This window comes from Falco peregrinus, chromosome 3 (assembly GCF_023634155.1).
Source record: "Falco peregrinus isolate bFalPer1 chromosome 3, bFalPer1.pri, whole genome shotgun sequence".
Taxonomy (NCBI): domain Eukaryota; kingdom Metazoa; phylum Chordata; class Aves; order Falconiformes; family Falconidae; genus Falco; species Falco peregrinus.
The window spans coordinates 37,273,431-37,294,881 of NC_073723.1; the positions used below are offsets into that span (position 1 = coordinate 37,273,431).

General features: G+C 42.9%; 1 protein-coding gene across 14 annotated transcripts in view; it reads left to right on the forward strand.

The window, feature by feature from the left end:
* The window catches only part of PAG1 (phosphoprotein membrane anchor with glycosphingolipid microdomains 1), a 116,202-nt gene that overhangs the window by 84,376 nt on the left and 10,375 nt on the right, over window positions 1-21,451 (forward strand). For 10 of the 14 annotated variants that reach the window (XM_055799689.1, XM_055799690.1, XM_055799683.1 and 7 more), the window contains 5 exons: window positions 9,345-9,556; window positions 11,835-11,886; window positions 12,424-12,520; window positions 15,473-16,062; window positions 20,424-20,483. In XM_055799689.1, coding sequence (XP_055655664.1) covers window positions 9,432-9,556; window positions 11,835-11,886; window positions 12,424-12,520; window positions 15,473-16,062; window positions 20,424-20,483 — 924 coding nt within the window. In that variant the 5' untranslated portion in view covers window positions 9,345-9,431. Of the gene's footprint in view, window positions 1-9,344; window positions 9,557-10,500; window positions 10,580-11,834; window positions 11,887-12,423; window positions 12,521-14,040; window positions 14,178-15,472; window positions 16,063-20,423; window positions 20,484-21,451 lie in introns of those variants that run through there. The other 4 variants (XM_055799692.1, XM_055799693.1, XM_055799694.1 and 1 more) reach the window with 4 other exon arrangements.

Here is a 21,451-nt window from a genome sequence, read left to right on the forward strand (position 1 = left end):
GGGAATAAATGTCCTAGCTATGTGACAGGTTAGGGACATGATGATGCATATGTTTTAAGCCTAGGATGCAGACTGTGTTTCAGTGGGATATTATGTTCACACACAATTGTGCTCGCCTTTCTTTGAAAATCCAGTTTTGCAGTCTGCTAGAAAACCTTGCTAGTGACATCTCTTATTTTCTAAAATTCTTCACCATTTTAATAGAAACTATTCTGCCACCTTGAAGCAAGTACTTGAATTCCCATGCTTAATTGTTCATACAGCTTCCCTTATTCTTCCTACTTTCCCAAATGTCTTTCTGAGGAGGAGAGGCAGTATGCAATGCAGGCTTATATGGAATTGCTAAAATTCTGGTAGGAACAGAGAGGAAAGTGTGCAATGAGAAGTCAGGTCAGCTTTGAATATGTTGACCTGGAGGTGATGTGGTCTGACAAGGCATGAATGAGCTGATAGGATATGAATGCAGATTGTGGTGTAGATGAGCATCTGCTGTTGCAAAAGCCATTTTTAGGTTTTCTGCAGTGCCACAGATGGATGGGTTCAGAGAGACTTGGTTTCTCTTTAGGAGGTGCTAAGACTTAGAAGGGGTTAAAAGTGACCAGTGTTTTGGGACTGTTCAGTTTTGTCTTAGATCTGTTTTTGCATTACAGAGCACACACGTCCTCTGATAAGCCAGCTATGATTTCTGTAAAAGTAGATACAGTGGGGAATTAGATCAGAACCTCATTATTCTGCTGCTTCACAAAGCAGAAACATGAACTGTTTTGAAGGCTTATGGCACGCACAGTCTCTGCAAGGCTCATCTGACAGCCTGCAACAGCAGCACAGTCCGTGTCAGTAATTCTTTCCAGCATCAGACTTCCAGGACCAGGCCTTAATTATCTGCACATCTGGTCTCCTGCAGCAGTTCTTCGCTGCTTAGAATATGGCATGTCTGTCTTTAACTGTTCTCGTTAAACAAGTGCTGCCACGGAAGCAGCTTAAAACACGATGGCACCAGAAGAGCTTTAATCTGTTGTAGGAAAGGGTTTGTGCTGATTTAGTGTACAGGAACCCCAAAAGTGAAATGCAGGAGGTACTGCATGAGAAAGGTGACCTTGGTGTGAGGGTTTGTGTAGTTCAGTACTGGATCTACATATAAACAGCTAGAAGCCAAAACAAGGCAAAGCAAATGCAGAAATAGTAACAGGAATTGGTCTTACAACTTTTTTACAGTGCATTTGGAGAAACTTCACAATCTTGATTCTAGTGGCATTGTGGTGTTGGGAGAGGTTCTGCCAAGCTGTTCAGTCCAAACAGCAGTCCTGTTGCCTGTTGTCTCCAGAGGCATTTAATTACAATTGTTCTTTTCCACCTAACACCAATTTAAAGCAAGAATAACATTTATGTATTCAGGCTGTTCCATAGTATCATCTATTTTAATGCAGCAGTGCCTGAAAATGATCTGAATTTTCTCTGATAAAACTTAAACATCTTTGTACTTACTTTATTAAGTGCTCATGCATGCTTGTTGCTATTTTAATAGCTTAATACAGTTTTGTCACCTAAAACAGAGGTGATTGCCTGAGGCAGAAAACGGAACTGGCAACTGGCAGAGAGAAAGGAGCTGCTGAGAGGAGCTGGAGTGGGTAGAAAGCTGGGCATGTCCTGTGGTGGAGGAGTACTGAGAGAGGAGAAAGGAGCTCTAGCACAGGGGGATCGAGGACAAAAGGACCCACTGTTATCAGATGCTCGGTCTGAGATATGAAAAATCTGGTTTTGCCAAGTTAGAACAGCCCAAAGCATAATTTTGGCTGCAGTCAAAAGGCTCCTTCCCAAACTAATCCCAATCACAACTCGGGAGTTAGCTCTGGTCAGGGACCACTCCTGGCAGACAGTTTGGATACAACCACCATTCTGTGGTTTATAAGGTTTAGCAATATGGGCTTGGGCTGTACCATGACCACTGGCTGCAGTACAGCACAGTTATCCCCGACATGTTTAATTTACTGCTATGGATGTAACCTTAATGTTCAGAATACAACTCCCACCAGCTTCTGCAGACAGGCTTCAAACCAGAACCTGCAGTAGGAGAAGCCTATGAAAAGTGTGGCCCAAGTATTTTGCCCACACAGAGGCAAATGCAGCCCTGATGGTGTCACAGAATTTGGGTCTAATGCCATATGAGGTTATGCTGTCGGGAATCCACCAGCGGTGGCAAGCTACAGAAAGGAGACATGCAGGAGCTGCCCTCCAGCTGCTCTGCCATTAAAGCATGGTGAGGCCATCTGGTAGAAAAGGTCAGAAAACAGTTTCAATTTAAAATCAAGAGGTTTAAAGAAGGGATGTTTGGGTGAAGTAAGGGTGCTTTAAGATCATTTTAACCCAATTCACCATAGTGCTACACCTATAAGCTCACATCAGGAGCACAAATGGCATTTCCCTGCCAACGACATGGTATTCGCATGCACGCAGAGAACAGTCCTGGCATGGATACAGCTCTAGACTGAGTAAAGTACATCTGCCACGTCCTCCCTCCTCTCTAAATCAAGTGTGTAGTTTGATGTGAACTCTTGTTGGTGCAGGATTTGTGTTAATAGATTAGCTTCATTCGGGTGCTTTCTTTAGGGTGACCTGAGATTTTTACGTACAAGGGATGCTCTCAGTCTTGGGGCACTTGGAGATACACTGCACCCACTGATGCCTGAGCTGGGTCTGAAGTTGCAGAGGAAATTTTCTGGAGAGGGAATAAGGTAACAGGACCTCATTAGGTCTCCTGTAGGATGCTAGCTTCATAGAGAAAGTCTGTTTTTAGAATTTGGAGGAACAGAAGATAAAAGGATCTACATCCAGGCGTTTTACTTGCACCTGCAGGACTGTTTCTGCAGCTGCCTGTTTGTTGTAGCCTGGGTTTCTGTTCTAGTTTTGGGTTTGAATGACAGTGCTTGCAGCTGGATGTAGACAAGAGGACATTAGTTTCATACTTCTCAGCCCCTGTCTCAGTTTGTGGTTCCACTTATCTTGTACTTCATCATTTCTTGGTTTAATGCAGCTCTCCAGGGACTTGCTACCAGAGCAGTAAAAATCTAATTTAAAAATTACGAGCCTCTTCCCCAGTGTCCCCTCTCCCTCCCAGGTCTGCATTGTTGGGGTGGAGGGGGTCTTCCGAACTGGGGGAACTCGCTGATCGCTTTTGCGGTTTAGCAGCAGGTAACCGAAGGCACCGGGAGCAGAAGCGGTGGGAAGGAGAAGAGAGCAGCAGGAGACCAAGCAGCTCAGGAAGGAGCCCTGTAACCGAAGCTCGGTGCAGAGGCGAGTGCGTGAAGCTCCTGGCCTGTTAGCCGAATCCAGCCTGACAGCCCAGGACAGGGAGTCGCGATCCCGCAGCCCTCCCCGAATCTCTCCTGTCCTGTCACATTTGGCTTCTCGCATTCAAAGTCGCTCAGTTGTCAGAACAATTTCTTCTCTTGCCTTGGCTCCATCTATAATTCATTAAGAAACGCAGAGAGGTGAAGCTGCCAGCTTCCCCTGCTCTTTCCCCTCTGGAAAGCATGGGCCACGTGTGGTTTGCAGCAGGACATGAATGAAATGGCTGTAAACCCAGAAGGCAGGGGGAAGGTGGTGGGAGAGGGACACAGCCATCTTCTGCTAGGCCTCCCCAGGCCATGGTGTCTGCCTCTCCAAAGTCCACCCCATACGCGCTTCACCGCAAGCTCCTTTGCTCAGAAAACCCAGGTCAGATCCTAGACCTGAAGCACACTGGATCTGTCAGTTCCTAGGCTTCAAAGGAGTTCAGGTCTCAGTCCAAGCTTTTGTAGCAGCTTCCCCACGAGTTAAAATGTTCACTCCATGTGCTCCCTAAAATTGCAGCCTATATCTTGGGCCCAGAACTGCTTCACCCCAGATACAGTTTTTTATTCTTCTGTTTGACAACAAATTTGCACTTGCACATTATACACTCCACTCATCACCAACTCGGGCTGAACTGCCTCAGCTCTGCTTTATCCCTGCAACAGCTGCAAGGAAAAATAACACATTATTCACCGTGAAAGTGCAGGTCATGCGATGAAATACCCGTCTTTCTGAAACCGCAAACATAATTGGGCACTTAAGTGCAATTTTGAGGAAATAGCTACAGGCATTATTTGTCATATACGTTCCACTTATGGCAAATATTGATGTCTAAAAAGCAAGAGAAAATTCCCACAAGAAGGAGATATTATATTCTGTACAGTGTAAGGATTAGTTTTCTGAACTGATTGTGGTTTTGAAATGTGAACGCAGTGTCGTTTACATTTTGCCTTAGATGAAATAACCAGTTTTCTTATCCAGGTGTTCCAAGCATGTCTCTACTACTCTTCCTTAGAGTTCAGCATCACCACCAACTTGTGTGGAGATTTCTGTGGGAAGGGTACAACGAAAGAAATCATCTTGCAAGATAAATCACGTGGGGAAAAAAACAAACAAAAAAAACCCCCCAAAAAACCCCAGCTTCAGTTGACTGTTATTCTGTCTCAGCAATGTCTCTCTGAAGGTTAAATGATTCAAGTCTGGCAGTCTTTCGCGGTGGAGGCAGGACTTTTTCAAGCCCAGCAGATGAAAGGCCCCGTGTAAGCTCCATCGTTAGCAGCAGGGTTTGCATTCAGCCCTGAAGCACCCTCGCAAGAGCTGCAAAGCCCTGTCCCCGCATGGGGACATTCACCAGAGGGCAGCACAATATCACTTTTTATTGTACAAGCAGGAGTTAACGCTTTCAGCTGTCTGAGAGCTTTTTGAAATTATCTGCTTGTTGTTCCATAGTTATGATTGCAGATAAGCTTCTCTTTAAAGCTAGCCTCTGAGGCTGCTCCAAAATCCATTATATTTGGCGTTTTAGTGTCCAGGCATCCACCAAGTGGAAGCAGAAGGAGTCCTGATGGTTTTGTTTTCAGTGCATCTCTCTGCCAGGTTTCTGTCCAGGGCTGGTCAGGGAAGCAGATGGGTGCTCACCCAGCCTCACGTATTTCAGAAGCTCTCCTGTGTTAATAGCACCAGCCTGAGTGAATACTACTATTTCAGCTCCTTGTTTGGGAGGCATTATCCTCCCCCCTCTGCTCTGCCCTGGTGAGGCCACATCTGGAGTGCTGTGTCCAGTGCTGGGCTCCCCAGTTCAGGAGGGACAGGGAACTGCTGGAGAGGGTCCAGTAGAGGGTTATGAAGATGATGAGGGGACTGGAGCATCTCCCTTCTGAGGAAAGGCTGAGAGAGCTGGGCCTGTTCAGCCTGGAGAAGAGAAGGCTGGGAGGGGATATCGTCAGTGTCTACAGATATCTTAAGGGTGAGTGCCAAGAGGACAGGGCCAGGCTCTTTTCAGTGGTACCCAGTGACAGGACAAGGGGCAACAGGCACAAACTGCAACTCAGGAAGCTCCACCTGGATGTGAGGAAGAACTTCTTTACTTGGAGGGTGATGTAGCACTGGCACAGGCTGCCCAGGGAGGCTGCGGAGTCTCCTTCTCTGGAGACATTCAAAACCCACCTGGATGCTCTAGGTGCAGCCTGCTCTAGAGGAACCTGCTTTAGCAGGGGGTTGGACTAGATGATCTCCAGAGGTCCCTTCCAACCCTGGCCATTCTGTGACTGTGTGATTAAACAGTAGGAGTAAGCCCCCTGATGGCACTTCATGAGAAGGGTTCACAGAGGGTGAATGTAGGAATGCTTTTTTTGTATTATAATTATATTTATTTCTGATTGTCCTGTGTGCTGAGCACCTTCAGGTCCTCTAGCACTTTTGCCAAACTCTCACTGTTCAAGGAGCTAAGAGTCACTGGTCACATCTTGCCTGCTCAGCTTCCTTCATGTGGGGCTTCATCTGCCGTCAGTCTGTTCCAATTTATTACTCTGTTCTGCCTGCACAGGTAACTGGTGTCTCCAGCAGTTGCCTCCCCTGGTTCAAGTGCCACTGTATTTTTCCAACCTTTTCTGACCTCTGTCCCTCAATTTACAGTCACAGCTTTGGTATGTGAATTCTTGCTCTTTTGCTGTAGATTAAATGTATCTTCTGTCCTTGGTCATTCTCTTTACGCCATTTGGCTTCTGCCTGGCAGGATATCTCATGTCTAGCTTCAATCTTACACTTCACTCCTGACATTCACATGTAGGTCTCCCTCATCTCTCTCCCTCTGATCTCACTCCTTTGTAAGTTCAATCTCAACTCCATCTGCTCCTGCTTGTCCCAATACTTCCTAACTCTGTACTGAAGTCTTCAAAGATGCAGCTTTTCCATGAAGCTGCTCCCCATGCATCCTTAGCTTTCCTTAGCTCAAATATTATCATTATTTAAAGGCCAGCAGCCTTAAGAATATATGTGTAGAATAGAAGAATAACTTTTCCTTCCATGTTAGCTTTTGGTACATTACTTAGTCTTCTGAGAGGCATGTAGTATTGTTCTTCAGAGTACGTATAAAATCAGGAACTTAGTAGTAGAAATAATTTAAATTATATCTTTCAAGACAACTTTGTATCTGCTTTAAAACAAATAAACGTGATTCTGTTTTAAGAAAAAAGAAAAATATTTTGCAATCCCTATTCTTTTTCTTATATTTTTATTTTCCCACTATTTGGAGGGGGGGGGGGGGAAGGAAAAAAAGGTTTCATTTTCATTTGCAGTCTGTCTTTTTATTTCTTGGGAAAACTAAGGAAGACAACAAAAATGCTGAAAAAAGGTGGGTTTTTTTTCCAAGGAAGGAAGAAAATTCCTGAAGTTGTTTAGTCTGGAGAAGAGGAGACTCAGGGGGAATTTATCGCTCCCTACAGCTACCTGAAAGGAGGCTGTAGGCAGGTGGGGGTTGGTCTCTTCTCCCAGATAACAAGCAACAGGACAAGAGGAAAAGGCCTCAAGTTACACCAGGGGAGGTTTAGATTGGATATTTGGAAAAATTTCTTCACTTCACTGGTCAAGCATTGGAACAGCCTACCCAGGGAATTGGTGGAATCACCATCCCTGGAGGTAATTAAAAAACATGTGGATGCGGTGCTTAGGGACATGGTTTGGTGATGGATTTGGCAGTCCTGGGTTAACAGTTGGACTTCAAAGGTGTTTTCCAACCTGAATGATTCTATGACTATTCTATGAAAATCAATATTTAAAAGGCAAAAAGATAGGAAAAAAGAAGGTAAAAAATCTTTCAGGAATAATTTTTATGAGCTTTAACAGGGCAGAAAATGCCTTTGAAAATTAACAAGAAATAAAAGTTGGAAAGAAAAATACTTTCTATTCAAAACACTTAACAAAGCTTTGGAGCTAGTTAAGCAGCCAGTGCAGTGCGCTTTGTAGTGTTTTCTAAATTAGGGCAGTCCATCACTTCTACAGGGATCCATCCCAGTGCATGGTGCCCCTGCACCTCATCAGACAGGTCTTTGCAGGAATTAAACCAAGTTTTCTCCTGACTAAATCTGATTCCACTTCTCTTAAGGTCTCACCGTTTCACAGGCAGTGATGTGGCTGTGACTTGGTGCAGAAATAACTCCAGTCTTGCTTTAAAATAGGGATGAGGCAGGGCTGTATCAGATTCACATCTGCAATATACATCATCTTTAGAGTGGCCATCTGTTGCTTTTACATGTTTAATTTTTCAAGCTCTACCAAGATAACCACAGAGGCACATTGCTCAGCAGTGGTCATCCCCAAGGAGCGCTGGCTCTTTGGTGTCAGTACTCAAGGCTACCACTAAGACATGTATGTGCTTTGGCAAGGTGTACGACACTGCTCTTCCCATCCTGTGTATTTATGGGTTTGGAGAAGTTACAGATTATCTGGCTTTCTTATAAGCTGGCCAAACGAGAAATATTTAACTACACTTTGAAGTTTGTCTTTACAGGATCGGAAACTTTTTCCATCTTTTGTTCGTTTCTTCCCATTTCAAGTTATTGCAATGCCATTAATACCTAAAAGAAAAACAAAGCTTTTATCCACCATGGATAAATTAGGAAGAATTTGTTCTTCTTGGAAGGTGTCCAGAAGCCTGATCCTGCATGGTAGAAACCAATGAGCCCATTTTATGTAGGAACAGAACTGCTACTTGTAAAAGCTGCCCAGTCACGTAGCTTATTTGTTAAGTTTCTTCGGCTGACTCACCAGATTTCCTTTGATGTGAATGGCCTTCTTCTGGAAATTAATCCTTTTTTTCATAAGATTTCAGTAACAAAATGGTAATACGGTGGGGTTTTGATACAGATATGACACTAGTACCTAATAGAATTTGCTATTACAAAGTGTGCTTCTGCTGAAAAAAAGAAAAATGTACATACATATTTCATATATAAAAATATGTATATGAAAATATGTGCATGAAATTAAAGTAAGTCTTAGTGGCTTTAGACGTTATTCAGTCTTATGTTTGTGCTACTTTTTCATTCCCAATAGACAACTGCTCATTTCTTAGCCATTGTATTCTATTTCAGCATTCATCAATCTTGAAGTCTGACTGAAACCCTGTAATAGACTTTGCATAACCTATTCCTAAATTTTGGAGAAATTGATGTCTTCAGCAGTGCAGAATGAAAGACTTCTTTTTTATTTTTGCCATGTTAACAGTGTATTAAATTGAAAATATGTATAAAATTTTAGAATATACTGTATACCAAAAACTTATATATCGTAAATACCATTTGCCCAGGATGTGTCTCCAGGGGCTGCTGTGCTGTAGCAAAAGTTGCATTTATTCAAGTTGTTAAAAATTGTTCTGTCTCCTTTTCTTATTAGTTGTTTTCTTAGACTTGGGTGGGGAGAAGCAAAACAAGAAAGTTCAGTATTACTACTCTCCAGGCTTACTATTAAGAAAAAAAGCATTAAGAAATAAGACTAGATCTGATCTGCTGCAAGAAAGGTTTTTGTGGCATTCCTTTCAACGACTTACCAAGCTCATTTTTAAGCACTGAATCCCGTGCAGGCAGGAAAGGTTGAGAGGGAAGGAGGCAGGCACCTGCTGCATCTCTCTGTTTGGCTTGTTAACTTTGCCGAAGTTGCAGTTGGTTTTGAAAGCTCAGTTTTCAATGGAGTTAACAGATATCACTGCAAAATAGACTACTCTGCCCCTCAAAGTGGATTTATGAACTTCTTCCTCAAAATACAAGTACAGAGATACTGTTACCTTTTATCTGTGTTGAGACCGTAGATGAGTAACAGCTTGCATTAATATTTGACAAGGTTTGTTTTGTGTCACTGTCAGAAATGTAGCTGAAAATCTCTTTGGCTGGCTGGCTTGTACATGAAACTGTTTTTTTGTAAGATCTGGATGTGAAAATCTCTCCTGCCAGAGTTGTAGCTGTCAGATTCATTATCTTCAAAATTTATATTAACTTTTAATGGTGTTTTTCTTTCTGCAGAAACAGAAGGTGCACACAGCACAGATGCCAGCCCTCTCCAAGGAGTAACCTCTTCAGCCCCGAGTGACACCATCTCCCGCTAGTACCATGGGGCCAGAGGGTGGTTTCTTAGGCAGTGGACAGGTCCACGTCATCCTGTGGGGAAGTTTGGCAGCCATGACAACACTCTTGTTCCTCACCTTCCTCATCTTCCTCTGCTCCAGCTGCAACAGGTAAGGCTTGGGAGCTCAGCAGGCAGTAACAGTTCTTGAGTCAAATAGCACGGGGATTGAAACAGCTTCACCCATAACTAGTTAGCAAGAAATACCAAGAACTTAGGTATAGAAATTTTAAAAGTACAGTACAAAACCTGTTTTTGGAGCAAACCTGAATTTGAACAATTCTGTCCATTCTAAAATCTTTTTTTTTTTTTTCTTTTGCTGTGAAGGAAAAGCACTGTTGTGTTTGCTAAGTGCTTTCTCCTAAGCTGAAGCCTGGAGCACAGATGGATGCTGACTGTTAGCAGGTCACACTGCTAACCTGAAACTGAGAAAATTAGGTGGGCCAAACAGGACAAAAAAAGCATAGGTAAAAGGGAAAGGAAAACAATTTCTATGTATTTCAGCTTTGCTTTGGCCGTTCTTGAAGACTGGGGAATTGGCCCGGCCATTCAAGCCAAAATGAGTAAGAATCAATCCGTGATACTAATTAATGTCTTGTATTCATTCCTTGTCCTTATTTTCTTTTCTGTAAGAGGGTTTAATTTCACCAGTACAGGCACTTCTGCTGACTTTATTTATTCACATTTCAAGGCCCCTTGCTGACACAGGGGCTCATCCGTGCGGATAGCACAGGGGAGCTGGGCAGCCTGCGCTCAGCCCGCGGTGCCCGTGCACCTGGGCAGCCCAGTTGGACCCTTCGCAGCGAGGAGTGGGACTGCTGTGGCCCGTATCACTACATTTTGCCAGCATAGCTCAATCAGCCAAGTTTATAGGCGGAAAAAAATCTATCCATAACTCAGTACAGCAGCAAAATGTTTGTTTTGGACCCTTATGTCTATAGGAGCATGTTCTTTCAGCCATTCAGCATTAAGAGCATTGAGGAAGGCTGTGTAGCCATAAAATACACTATATTGGCATAAGGTGCATCTACAGTGGAATTCTTTGCTTTTCAGCAGGATTTCTCCAATGCCCACATTGCAACAAATAGTCGTGGGCAAGACCAGACCCCAAAAGTTAGTTGAAACCCCAAAAAGTGTAAGTTGGAACTTGTAATTTCATGTGATTCAGGAGAAATGCTTTCGTAAGCTGTTAGGTGACATTTCAGTATCTTCCTATTCATCACAATTTCCTGTGATACCTATGTTAAAATAGTAGAAATATGGGTGGGTGGGTGTGTGGGGGGGTGTGTGTGTATTTATTTTAAAGTATTAAACCTATTTTAAAAATCCTTAAGCCCACAAACATTGCATTTAGGTACCTTGTTTTGTCTTGTAACACTCCAGTCTTTGAAACTTCTGTAGAAAGATGTGTTTAAAACAGAGTCAAAGCACTGAGTATGTCTTTGCAGTTACACAGATACATTGCCAGAAACTATGTGGTGATGCTCTAATTCTTGTGTTGCTAGACACAGTATCTTTTATTTCAGGTCATTCTGTAGGGCAGGTTATTTGCAAGTAAATGCAATTATGTAATTTTTTTTCCTAACTTACTGTTCAAAAATGGCTGAGAACATGGAAAACTGAACAAAATCTGCTCTTTCCAAAATGTCACAGTCAAAAAAATTTCCAGAGAGGAAATTAAGTATTTGTAAACTTTAACTCTGCTCTGCATCACTGCATCTTTACTTGCTCTGTTTTTCTTACTTCCCAGTTAGGTAGGATTTTAACAGTTGCTAATGTGGGAGGTGTGGTGCATTGCAGACTTTAGAAGCACGGATTGCATGTTGTCAGTATTTTCTCACATTTTTGCTTGCCTTTTCATCTAGGGGAAGGACACTATTATTTTAAGCTCATAGTTTATTACAGTATCTCAGACTAAGAGCTGTAATTCCAAGATGAAGCATCCTGAGTGGCAGTAGGCTGGATTTTGTGGGCCTTTTCTAATTCTTTGTAGCGTAAACACCTTTTCCTGACACAGTTTAAGGAACTCCCCAGGCAGCCTGTCACCAAAACATTTATCTCATGTATCTCTGAGCATTTCAGACATGATTAAATTGAGGATAATAATATTTTTATTATCATCAGTTACTTTTTACTGTGATCTTACACTGAACGAGAAAAAGGTGTGTGTGTGCTTGTTGTACCTCTTCAGGTATGTTTATCACCACCTTGCCTCAATGGTGACCTTACACAGAGGTCATACCAGTCCCTGCAATAATTTTCAATTACTCTGTTTTCAATATTATTGTAAATCACAGTTCTGTTCCCTGCGGTGTCTAAGGTCTATTAATGACTGGCGTTTGTACATTAGCATAATCTGTAGTAACAGTTCGTATGTCTTTTTCATTAAGGGAAAAGAAGGCCAAACATCAAAATGGTGATCATGAAAATCTGATGAATGTGGTAAGTATTTATTTCTGGCAACTGATGTCTGTCTTGTGGTTGGTTTATACCAAGCTCCTTGCAAAATACTGCAGATTGGAAAATAGCCCAGGAATTTGGAGGTGGTTGACCAAGGGAAACTTTAACAGTTGCAGAACAGGAAGAGGAGGATAACTTGTGCAGACCCTGATAATCTGCACTTTCTCAGTGCTCTTTCTGCCCCCGTTGCACTCCACATCTCCCACCTTTCTTTCACAACAACTGCAGCACAAGTGCAGTGTAGCCTTTGTCAGCTGCTGTCTTCTCATGGGTTAAAGCCATGTCTGTCACTACAAAGGTTGGAAGGGAGATCACTCCGGGCATGCTTGCATCTATTTGTTTTAACATCTGTAAACACAGGCACCTAAATCTTTGAGTATAGTCAGTATGATTTGACTCCTGCCAATAATACCTGTGAGTCAGACCTCCCAAGATGACAATGAAATTCGTCATGTATCTATTTATGCAAACATTTATTCCAATCCAACAGGGATTAGATCTCACTAATTTGTGTTGCAGCCTTCCGACAAGGAGGTGTTCAGCCACTCGATTACAAGTTTGGCTACAGAGCCCCCTCCAAGCAGCGACCAGAACGGGGCACTCAGCAATGGCGAGGGTGAGTGGCACAGCCCCTGCAGGTGGGCTGAACGGGCAGCGCTGTCCCCTGGCTCACACCTCCCACGCACATTAGCTGCACATCGGTGATCCCTCAAGTCTTGGTTTTCTAGCCATCGGCTTTCCAAGCACACAGTCACACCATTTGCCTGAATACACTGCGTTTCACTCTGCTCGCCTCCGGAGGTCTGACACCAGATCAGCTGCTGTATCCCAGGGCAGTGGCCAGGCATGCAGCACTCTGGAGGGGCAGTCACTCCTCTTCGCACAGGACACGATTCACATAAAATTTATAATCCAGTTAAAAATGCAGCAAGCACATTTGCCTTGCTGGGAATTTAGCAACACATCCTATGGAGAAGCTGGCATTTAGGCTGCATCTCCACTTCCATGCTGGGCATGCTCTGGCACAGCCCTGTACCCCGGCTCCCAGTCCTCCACGCCAGCCAACACCAGGAAGGTGCTAAGGTCCTCCTCGGGGCCACCAAGCTACAGCTGCAGATTGACCAGGCCATCAGGCAAAGACTGCGACATTCCCTAATCTTGTCCAGCTACGGAACTGGGATGTGACCAGAAGATGCAGTTGCACCTTCAAAGCTTCAAAAGCACTCCAGGAGGCTGTGGAAGTATTTCAGGGCCTCCTTCAGGGACTCCAGCTTTGGACCATAGTCCTGCACTGTGCGAGGCTGTTGCTTGTATTTTTGTATTTTAGAAAACAGGCAACATAAATAAGCGTCCTTTGTTTTCCTTAGTCTTTGCTTTGCTGAATGCTCAAAATGATTTGCAGTGAAGTACCAATGGAAAATATTTTGCTCAGCTGCACCTAAAAATAAACTTGCTCTCAGCTCAGAGCCGCTGGGAGCCAGCTGATGTCTCCACACTAGGCATCGACACTGGGGGCTGCGCTCCCAACTTAGAGCTCACCTCCTCATCTCCTTGTGTAGCCAGAGGCCAAGCTATTCAGTCTTTACCCCTCAGAGACAAGCATCCAAAGGAATTTTTAAACTTTGGTTTTGCAGCTGATCACTGCTCCCATCCATTGTCTTGTTGTGTGTTTCGGTGTGTAGCTAACGGAGGAACTCAAAGCGCAGAGCAAAGCCCTGCAGAAGGGAAGCATTTCTCTTTGCCACGAGTCGACACACATGCAGCCGTCAAAGCCGCTACTAAAGGTGCGCTGTCAACCAGCAGACAGTTTTCAGGCCATCTGATATTACACAGCTTACACCCTGCATAACAACCCTTCTGAATAACAGGAACCGATGTGCTTTCATTTCTTCTTTATGCTTTATGTATTCTTTCTGTTAATAGTGCTTTTTTTGCTGTTTCTACTAGCCTTTTGAGCAGGGGTAGGGCTATGGAAGCAGCACCATCAAATGTTGATTTTTTTCCTTTTCCCAACCTGCCAGCATTGTGTTTATCTATGTCAACCCTTATCTGCAGCAACCCCCTCTGTGCTACTACCTATAACCACAGGTGCACAGAAACACGAGCTCTCATTGCTTCTGATTTATCTCCCCCCAGGCTGAAAGGGGTGGATGCTCTCATGCTCTGCACAGCACAGAAATTCCTGGAAGCAAGGGCCAGAAAGGGAAAATGTGTTCCAGCTTCTTCAGGATGGTTCCTGATGTCCTTCAGAAAGTCTCCAGGCATCCCGGGGAGTGAGTAGGACACCTTGCCTGTCTGCTATTCCTCCCTAGCTGTATGCAGGAGCCAAGTGAATGGAGAAGGATGTTTTCCTTTTCTTCTCCCATTTGCCATTCAGACAGCTATTACTGTCTCACACCTCCAGTTCCATCCCGAGTTTTGCTGTCAGGGTACAGCTCCCTGCGGGTGCTGACTGCATGAGTCCGCGTGCCCTGAGCACAAGAGAAAGCAACATCCATGACAACCACTGAATCAAGGGTACTGATTGCTTCAGCTAGTCCTTATGTCATCAGGTCAAACACACTGAAGGAAATGGAAGAATGGGTTGATTTTGCTGAGAGAGTACCATAAAAACTGTACTAAGAGAAATAAAGCTGTTCAGAAGGGTCTTTTCAAAGAAATAATGTGACGTAAAGTTACATACCATTTACTACCTGAAACATGCTTGTATGGTTTCACGTATACATCCCTGAATGCAGACAAACGTCACACATGTGCACTGCAAGATGAGAAGTCCCATAGATTTCAGTCCCTAATACCCTCTAGTGACAGTGACACGTCATCCACTTAAAATAACATGTTCTGCCTAACACTACTTTCTGAAGTCTAGTCTTCTCTTTTGTGCATATGGCTGGCTCGTTAGTAGGTTGTCAACCTACATTATGTGCTGCGAGACTAAGAGAAGCATGGCATAGCCTTCCAGTGAGGAGCTTCTGGTGTAGCACGTGGTGTGGCTGACTGCGGCAGGGCTGAGCAAAGTGTGATTCAGAGAAGATTTTGGCCAGCATGTTAAACAAGGTGAGGGCTGGGTAGGGAGGAAGCAAGAGCACATTCCTTTTTGATTCCGAAGGACAGGAAAATGGAAAGAGGAAGATCTAACAAGGCTTTTTGTAAAGGCACTTGGTTCGAGGTCTCCCACCAGTGTTCCCCATCTGAGACTATTGAGCAGTCTGTAAGCATTCAATGCCACTGAGTACAAGCCAGCTGAACATCCATGCATACCCGCACCTGCCCACCCATCCGCTGTTCTTACTGTGAATGCTGTTACATTCACTTGGGGGTGCATGGGGTATACTTGGGAGTATTTAAGATGTTGTGAGAAAGATATTTTAACCGTGAAGTGCAAAAATCTCTGTAGCTGAAACCTTTTGGTAAACAAAAAGCATGATGACCAATAGACATTTCCAGGAATTGGTATCATTTATCCCTTCCAATGAGAGACAAAACCAAAGTGATGCAAAGAGTATCAAATAGTACTCAACATATAGTTACACCTTTGATTTAAATACTTCTGTATCATTTTCTCTAGTAGTCTCAGAGGACAGTACAACTGCCTGTATCCAGCCTTATGAAGAAGTACAGACATCTGATCTGCTAGATCAACAGGATAGTCTTGGAAAGTCTATAAAATGTCACCAGAGTCGTGAACTACCCAGTATTCCCCCTAACAACACCATGGAAACCATAATCTCAGCCAGAAATGCAGAAAATGATCAAGGTCTTGGAATGGAAGGGCCTTATGAAGTCTTGAAAGACAGCTCCTCTCAGGAGAACATAGTTGAAGACTGCTTGTATGAAACTGTGAAGGAAATCAAAGATGTTGGAGCAGCAGCCGGCATGGAAGGAAGCTGTAACAGCAAATCAAAGGCTTTGCTGACAACCTCTGAAGGTCAGAATCAGATTCCTGAGTGCAGAATTGAATCAGCAGAATATGCGTCTGTTGACAGAAATAAAAAAAGTCGCCAAAGTGCTAATTCAGAGAGCCCTCTTGAGAACACACCAGATGTAGAGGATGAGCTTCCCCCTCCAGTACCCATGAAACTTCTTGATGAAAATGAGAATGTGCAAGAAAAAGAAGTGGAAGAAGAAGTGACAGAAGGAGCAAGTAGACCAGAGAAGGTAAATCCTATAAATATTTGACCACATCAAACAGCCAAATAATGATAGAGAACATATGGGTGGTAGAGGATTATTTTTTTTAATAACAAAAAAATGCCATAAAACCCCAACACTCAGGGTGATGCAAGACTCTAAATTATGGAAATATGAAAATGTATAGTATAGTCTTTGCATGAGAGGCTGGTACTTACTCTATTGCAGCCTATATTTTGGATTGCTGCAGTATGCATTTCGTAAGACTTTTCCCAAATATTATCCAGAAATTGCGTAGCAGACCTCTGCTTCTTTGTTTAATGGTATTATACTTGTGGGAGCTATTACAATAGGTATCCACTATCTCTGTGAGCATCTATATCTTGATCATACCCTACCCCTGCCTTTTTTTTCCTAATGAAACCTCAACTTACAAAAAGAAGAGAGGAGCATTCTTGGTGGATGCCCTAACTTGAGATGTGCCTCCTTTGCTGAGCTGCCGTGACTTAGCTGTGTTACGCATCTGCTCAAAGGCACGTGTCTCATGTCTCTCTGTAAGACAGAGGGACAGGAAGAGAGAGGGATTGCAAGTGTAGGCTTTTACATTTGTCAGATTCTGTATGTCACATGTAAACAGAGTAATGAATTTCTACCTGCTGAAATCTTGGCCAAAAGTTATGGGTTTTTGTCAGCTTATTCTTTCTCCCAGGCCAGAACAAGTTAGTGGGGAACTCCTTGAAAAATAAGAATGATGACATTTTCAACAAATTATTTTCCCATTTTTAGTTTTTCACCAGAATTAATTGTAAGGATGCTCTCAGGTCGTTGCAGAGTTTTCATAAACTTGAGTTTGCATTTTTCAGAACTAGTTAGAGAACTTATTATTAATTGTGAATGAAAGAACTGTGATTTTAGCAGATTAATATAGTTTTGGTGTCTGAGTCATCAAATAATTTTAGGGTTTGATGAAAATTTCCAAAAAATCCTTAAGATGTGATGTGACATTTCAATGTAAACATTTACCTGAAAAATCGTAGCAGAGTCGAGGTACTGTTCCTTGTTTCTGGTTATTCTGTTACTTGAAGTATTTCAGTAATCTGGGCAGAGGGCAGAAACATACCTTGTTAAATAACTGACTGACTGTGTAATCTATAAAGCACAATAGAGTCAAATAAATAAAATGAAGAAGACTACTCATAATATAAAAATTCTTTACCTGGACTCTTCAGTGCACATTCTTACAAATAATGAGCTTGTTAAGTAAAAAATTAAGATGTGATTGTCATCAGTAATCCACCAACACTTCCCCCCTCCCAAATTCAGACCATATGTAACGTCTAATTAAACTTTTAGAGAAACAGCTTTCTGTAACAGTGACATTTTTTCCTACCAGGTGTGAAAAGGCTTGCAGAAAATCATTGCATGTCCCAGGCACCGATACAAAGGAAAAGCATTTGCTGTTCCATAGCTCCCCAGCACACCATGTATACAGTGTCAGTAGCTGCAAGGAGTGGGAATTGATTAAAATGGTTCAGGTTTTGAAGGATTAATCAAGAGATGACACATGCAGTCCCCTAAGTGCCAGAAAAAAGGTGTTTGTCTAATTAAAATTTATTCAGCGCTAAAGCCATCCAGAGTTAAAGCTTCGGCAGCATCAGATAGTTCCCATGTTCGCTGCTAGGTACATGCATTATGCATCGGAGTGTGCACCTGTCCTGTCCTTGAGAGCTACAGCTCTTGCAGTCAAACAGACTCCATAGGCGTCTCCTTCTGCTTCCTCTCTTGTGAGCCTACTTACTTGTTTAATGTGACATCCATATCCCAGACTTTGCAACCTTCTGCCCTGACCCTGGGATGAAGAGAGAGGTTGGGCGTAAGTCATGTGAGTCTCTCTCACTACAATTTACAAGTAGGCTTTGGTAGGGCACAAAGAAGGGATGGGCAGGGAGGCTGCTTGTGTAACTGAGACTTGTGCTGGCCAGCAGGGAGAGAACAGACCGTGTCCCAGCTGTTTCAGTCTCACCCTGTAAAAGAGACAGCCAGGATGGCCTCCAGCCCATGCCAGCTCCCGAAGCACGCTCATCTTGGATGAAAGCAATAGGTAGACAAAGCCAGAGACTGTTCCATTATGTAATAGCAAGAAAAGGATAAAGTCTCCTTTCAAGATCCAGGCGTGCAATAAAAGGGTTAAAATTAATTATCTAAATTTGTTGTTGGCTGTGACCCAACCAAATCCTTTGAAGGTTTTGGTGAAGAAAGACACCTTTTTACAGGCCTCTTTCACCTGAAAAAACTTGGACATAGTTCTTCAAATAAAACTGGAGAGGCAGAATGATTATTTTTTTTAGATCTTCCTTTTTAATTAAAAAAAAAAAAGGAAGTACAGATCTCATTTTTCATCCAGGTCTTTCCAGAGTGAGCACTGGTAGACATGCTTTCCATGTGTACATCTGGCTGCTGCCATCTGATTTCAGACTTGCTCAGCCTGAGGATGGGCAAAGCATCTCTTACAGATGCACCAGAGGAGAATGGTCGTCTTGTTCTGGTGCCTGAGTCAGGAGCAGAAGCTGAGCCCAGGGGCAAAAAAATCAAGTGCTACTGAGGAACAAAAGGAAAGTGAAAGGCAAATAAGGACACATGCTCTTTGTTTTGCTGTTGAGGTTTCAAGCCTAAGTTAAAATATTGCTGGGTAGAAGATGTTTAGGAGCAACTATTTTTTTCAGTTTCCAAGATGAAAATATCCTTCAAAACTGATGTGTCACAGGTTTTACATGTAGAAGAACGCTTAGGTCCCAGGAAAACAAGAACAGGATTGCCAGCATCCTGGGGTATTTGTCAGTACTTGAGTGGGAAACTGTAAAAGGGGTCCTGATGTGGTGCTTATAGACACAGTGATGAAAGAAAATAATTTCACTGAAGATTTTGCAAGCATATGTTTGTTTTAATGCATGAGGATGAAATTAGTAACAGCACAAAAAATATCCTGCAAATAAGAAAAGACTAAACTGAGCTGCTGTAGTGAAGCGGATCCAATAAAAGGCCAAAGTATGTTTGAACAACTTCTTTTTCTCTGTTTTTCTTTTTTTTTAAAAAAATGTCTGGGTTTTGGTGAGTAAACAAACCACAGGGCAAAGAGCACATTCTCCAGATGGTGAGACAGGGAAGCCCCCTGGGCAGCAGCAGGCAGACTTCAGTGCACTTTGGGTCCAGCTCTTCATTAGAAGTGTCCCAGGGGTTTGAAGCACGGTATTTACCAGAAGTAAAAAAAACAAGAAAAATGGAAGTAAGGAAAGAATCTGTTGTAGTGAGCCTCTGTGGAAAAAAGAAGTCTTGTGTGTCTAGTACGTGCCTGGAAGCAGTATTTGATTGACTATGCTAAAAATAGCTCTGCTTCTTCACCTTGGTCTGCACTGGAGGAGGTCTGAAGCATTTTAGGTGAGAATTTGCATGAAACTCCAAAATACAGCCCATTACAAACAGTGCTGAAAAGCTCCCGCTGAATCACTGTGGGCCAGGAGTCCAGCACAGCTGCCTCACCCCAGGGAGGAGGAATCCCAAGGCTGCTGTGAGGTACCGGGGGTCTTCATTGATGTAAGGCCCTAAGATATTTTTCATAAGAGAAAAATGCTTTATCCCCGATGTTTCGTGACCTAATTTCTATGAGACGCTTTACATGCTTGAAGTTAGATTTGATACCAAACCAAGCTCTCCATCCTTTAGTAACTTTGCTATGTGAACTGGACCCAGCTGATTTGAGCCGAAAACTCAAACCTTTGCGGGTTGAGCTGCCCATCTCAGGGTGGGTTGCAGTACGTCTTCCCCGCGGTTGTGGTCTGAGCGGTGGAAAGGCAGCGCTGCCGTGCGCCTCTGCACAGCTGCTGCCTTTTGGGGGGGGGGAGGAGGGCACGGTGCCTCCCTTGCAGCACTGCCAGGATCCATGGAACGAAGGGTAACAATCATTGGGAAGGTGCCGGCTGAGTTTTGGTCTTTTGTCATCTAAAACTGTATCTGAAAATCACGTGGAAGGCCAACTAGTGTGTCACAACAGCTGACTTTTAATTGTTCAAAGGCCTTTGCAGACTCTGTCTTGCTTTGTTAGAAATGGAAAGGCAGGGATACAGCAGAGCAGAGTTTGGTTTAACCGTTACATTATTTTTACCCTTTTCAGGTCAGGACAAGAGCAGATACATTAAAAAGCACTACTCAGGGCTACCATCTCCAGAGATGTACTCTTGATATTAGGGATATTAGCTATGTAAAATGGAACTAGTGAGCAAATGACAGTAAAATATAATGTAATGATTGTAACAGTAGGGGTTTATTACAGGTTTTGGACTGTTGACTGGTAATGAGCCTTTTTTTTTCTTTCTTTCTTCTGTTTTTTACAGAGGCTTAGTTCGATGTCTTACAAGTCTCGAGAGGAAGATCCATCTCTTACAGAAGATGAGGTAAGTTTCTTGCATGAAATTCAGTAGCTAACTAGAGACCTTTTTGCAGGCAGAAATTAGCATAAGCTCTGCATGATTAAGCAGGATATAAGAAAGGTGAAATTTCTCTGAAGGGAAAATGAAAGCTGAAGTTTCTCTTCACATAGTTTGTACTGCCACATTCCTAAAATCAGAGGTGTTCTAGCACATGGCTGTATCAGGACAATAGGTTAAAAAAATAAAAATTGGTGTCAGAAAATAATGGGAGGCCATAATTAGCTGATCATTCGGGCAGCTTCTTGATTTGGATGCTGAGCTCTACTTAAGAATAATAATCAGCAGCCCTTTGAAACATGCTCCACCTTCCCCATGCAAAGTGTCTGGGGCACTGGGAAATAAACAGAAACACAATAAAAGCACTGGAACATAAACTGTTCTTTAAAATGTCTGTTAGTCAAATAAATTGAGGAGACTGAAACAAAGAAAAACAGAAATAAGGTTGCTTGGGATCATCTCCAATACACCCGTGCAATTTATAAATATGTTCTCCGGACATAAAAGTAAACACAAACTTGGCAATGAGCTGAGTGAGCTAATGCTTTCTCTGGGAGGAGCTCTCCCAGACGTTAATGAATAAATTGATCCTTGAGCTGGGTTAATGTAATTAATGCTAGAAAGGGTACAAGTATGGATGAGCAGAAAAGCCATTTTCTGTTTGGTTGGCTGAAAACAGTACAAAGAATTGCAATCTGCAACTGGATGTCTCTCTTCATTAAAAAAAAAAAAATTAAAAAATACAGAATTAACAGAAGCGATCTGGTTCACCTGCACCAGTCAGTATTGCTTAATGGTAATGGACATTTTCATGTCAATCTACTATTTTAATTGGATTGATACAAATCCAGAGTGGCCTTGCATGCTTGGGAAAGACTTTATATGTAACAGAAGAGTTATATTGCAATCAGGGTAGTAGGTACCAGAGAAGCAGT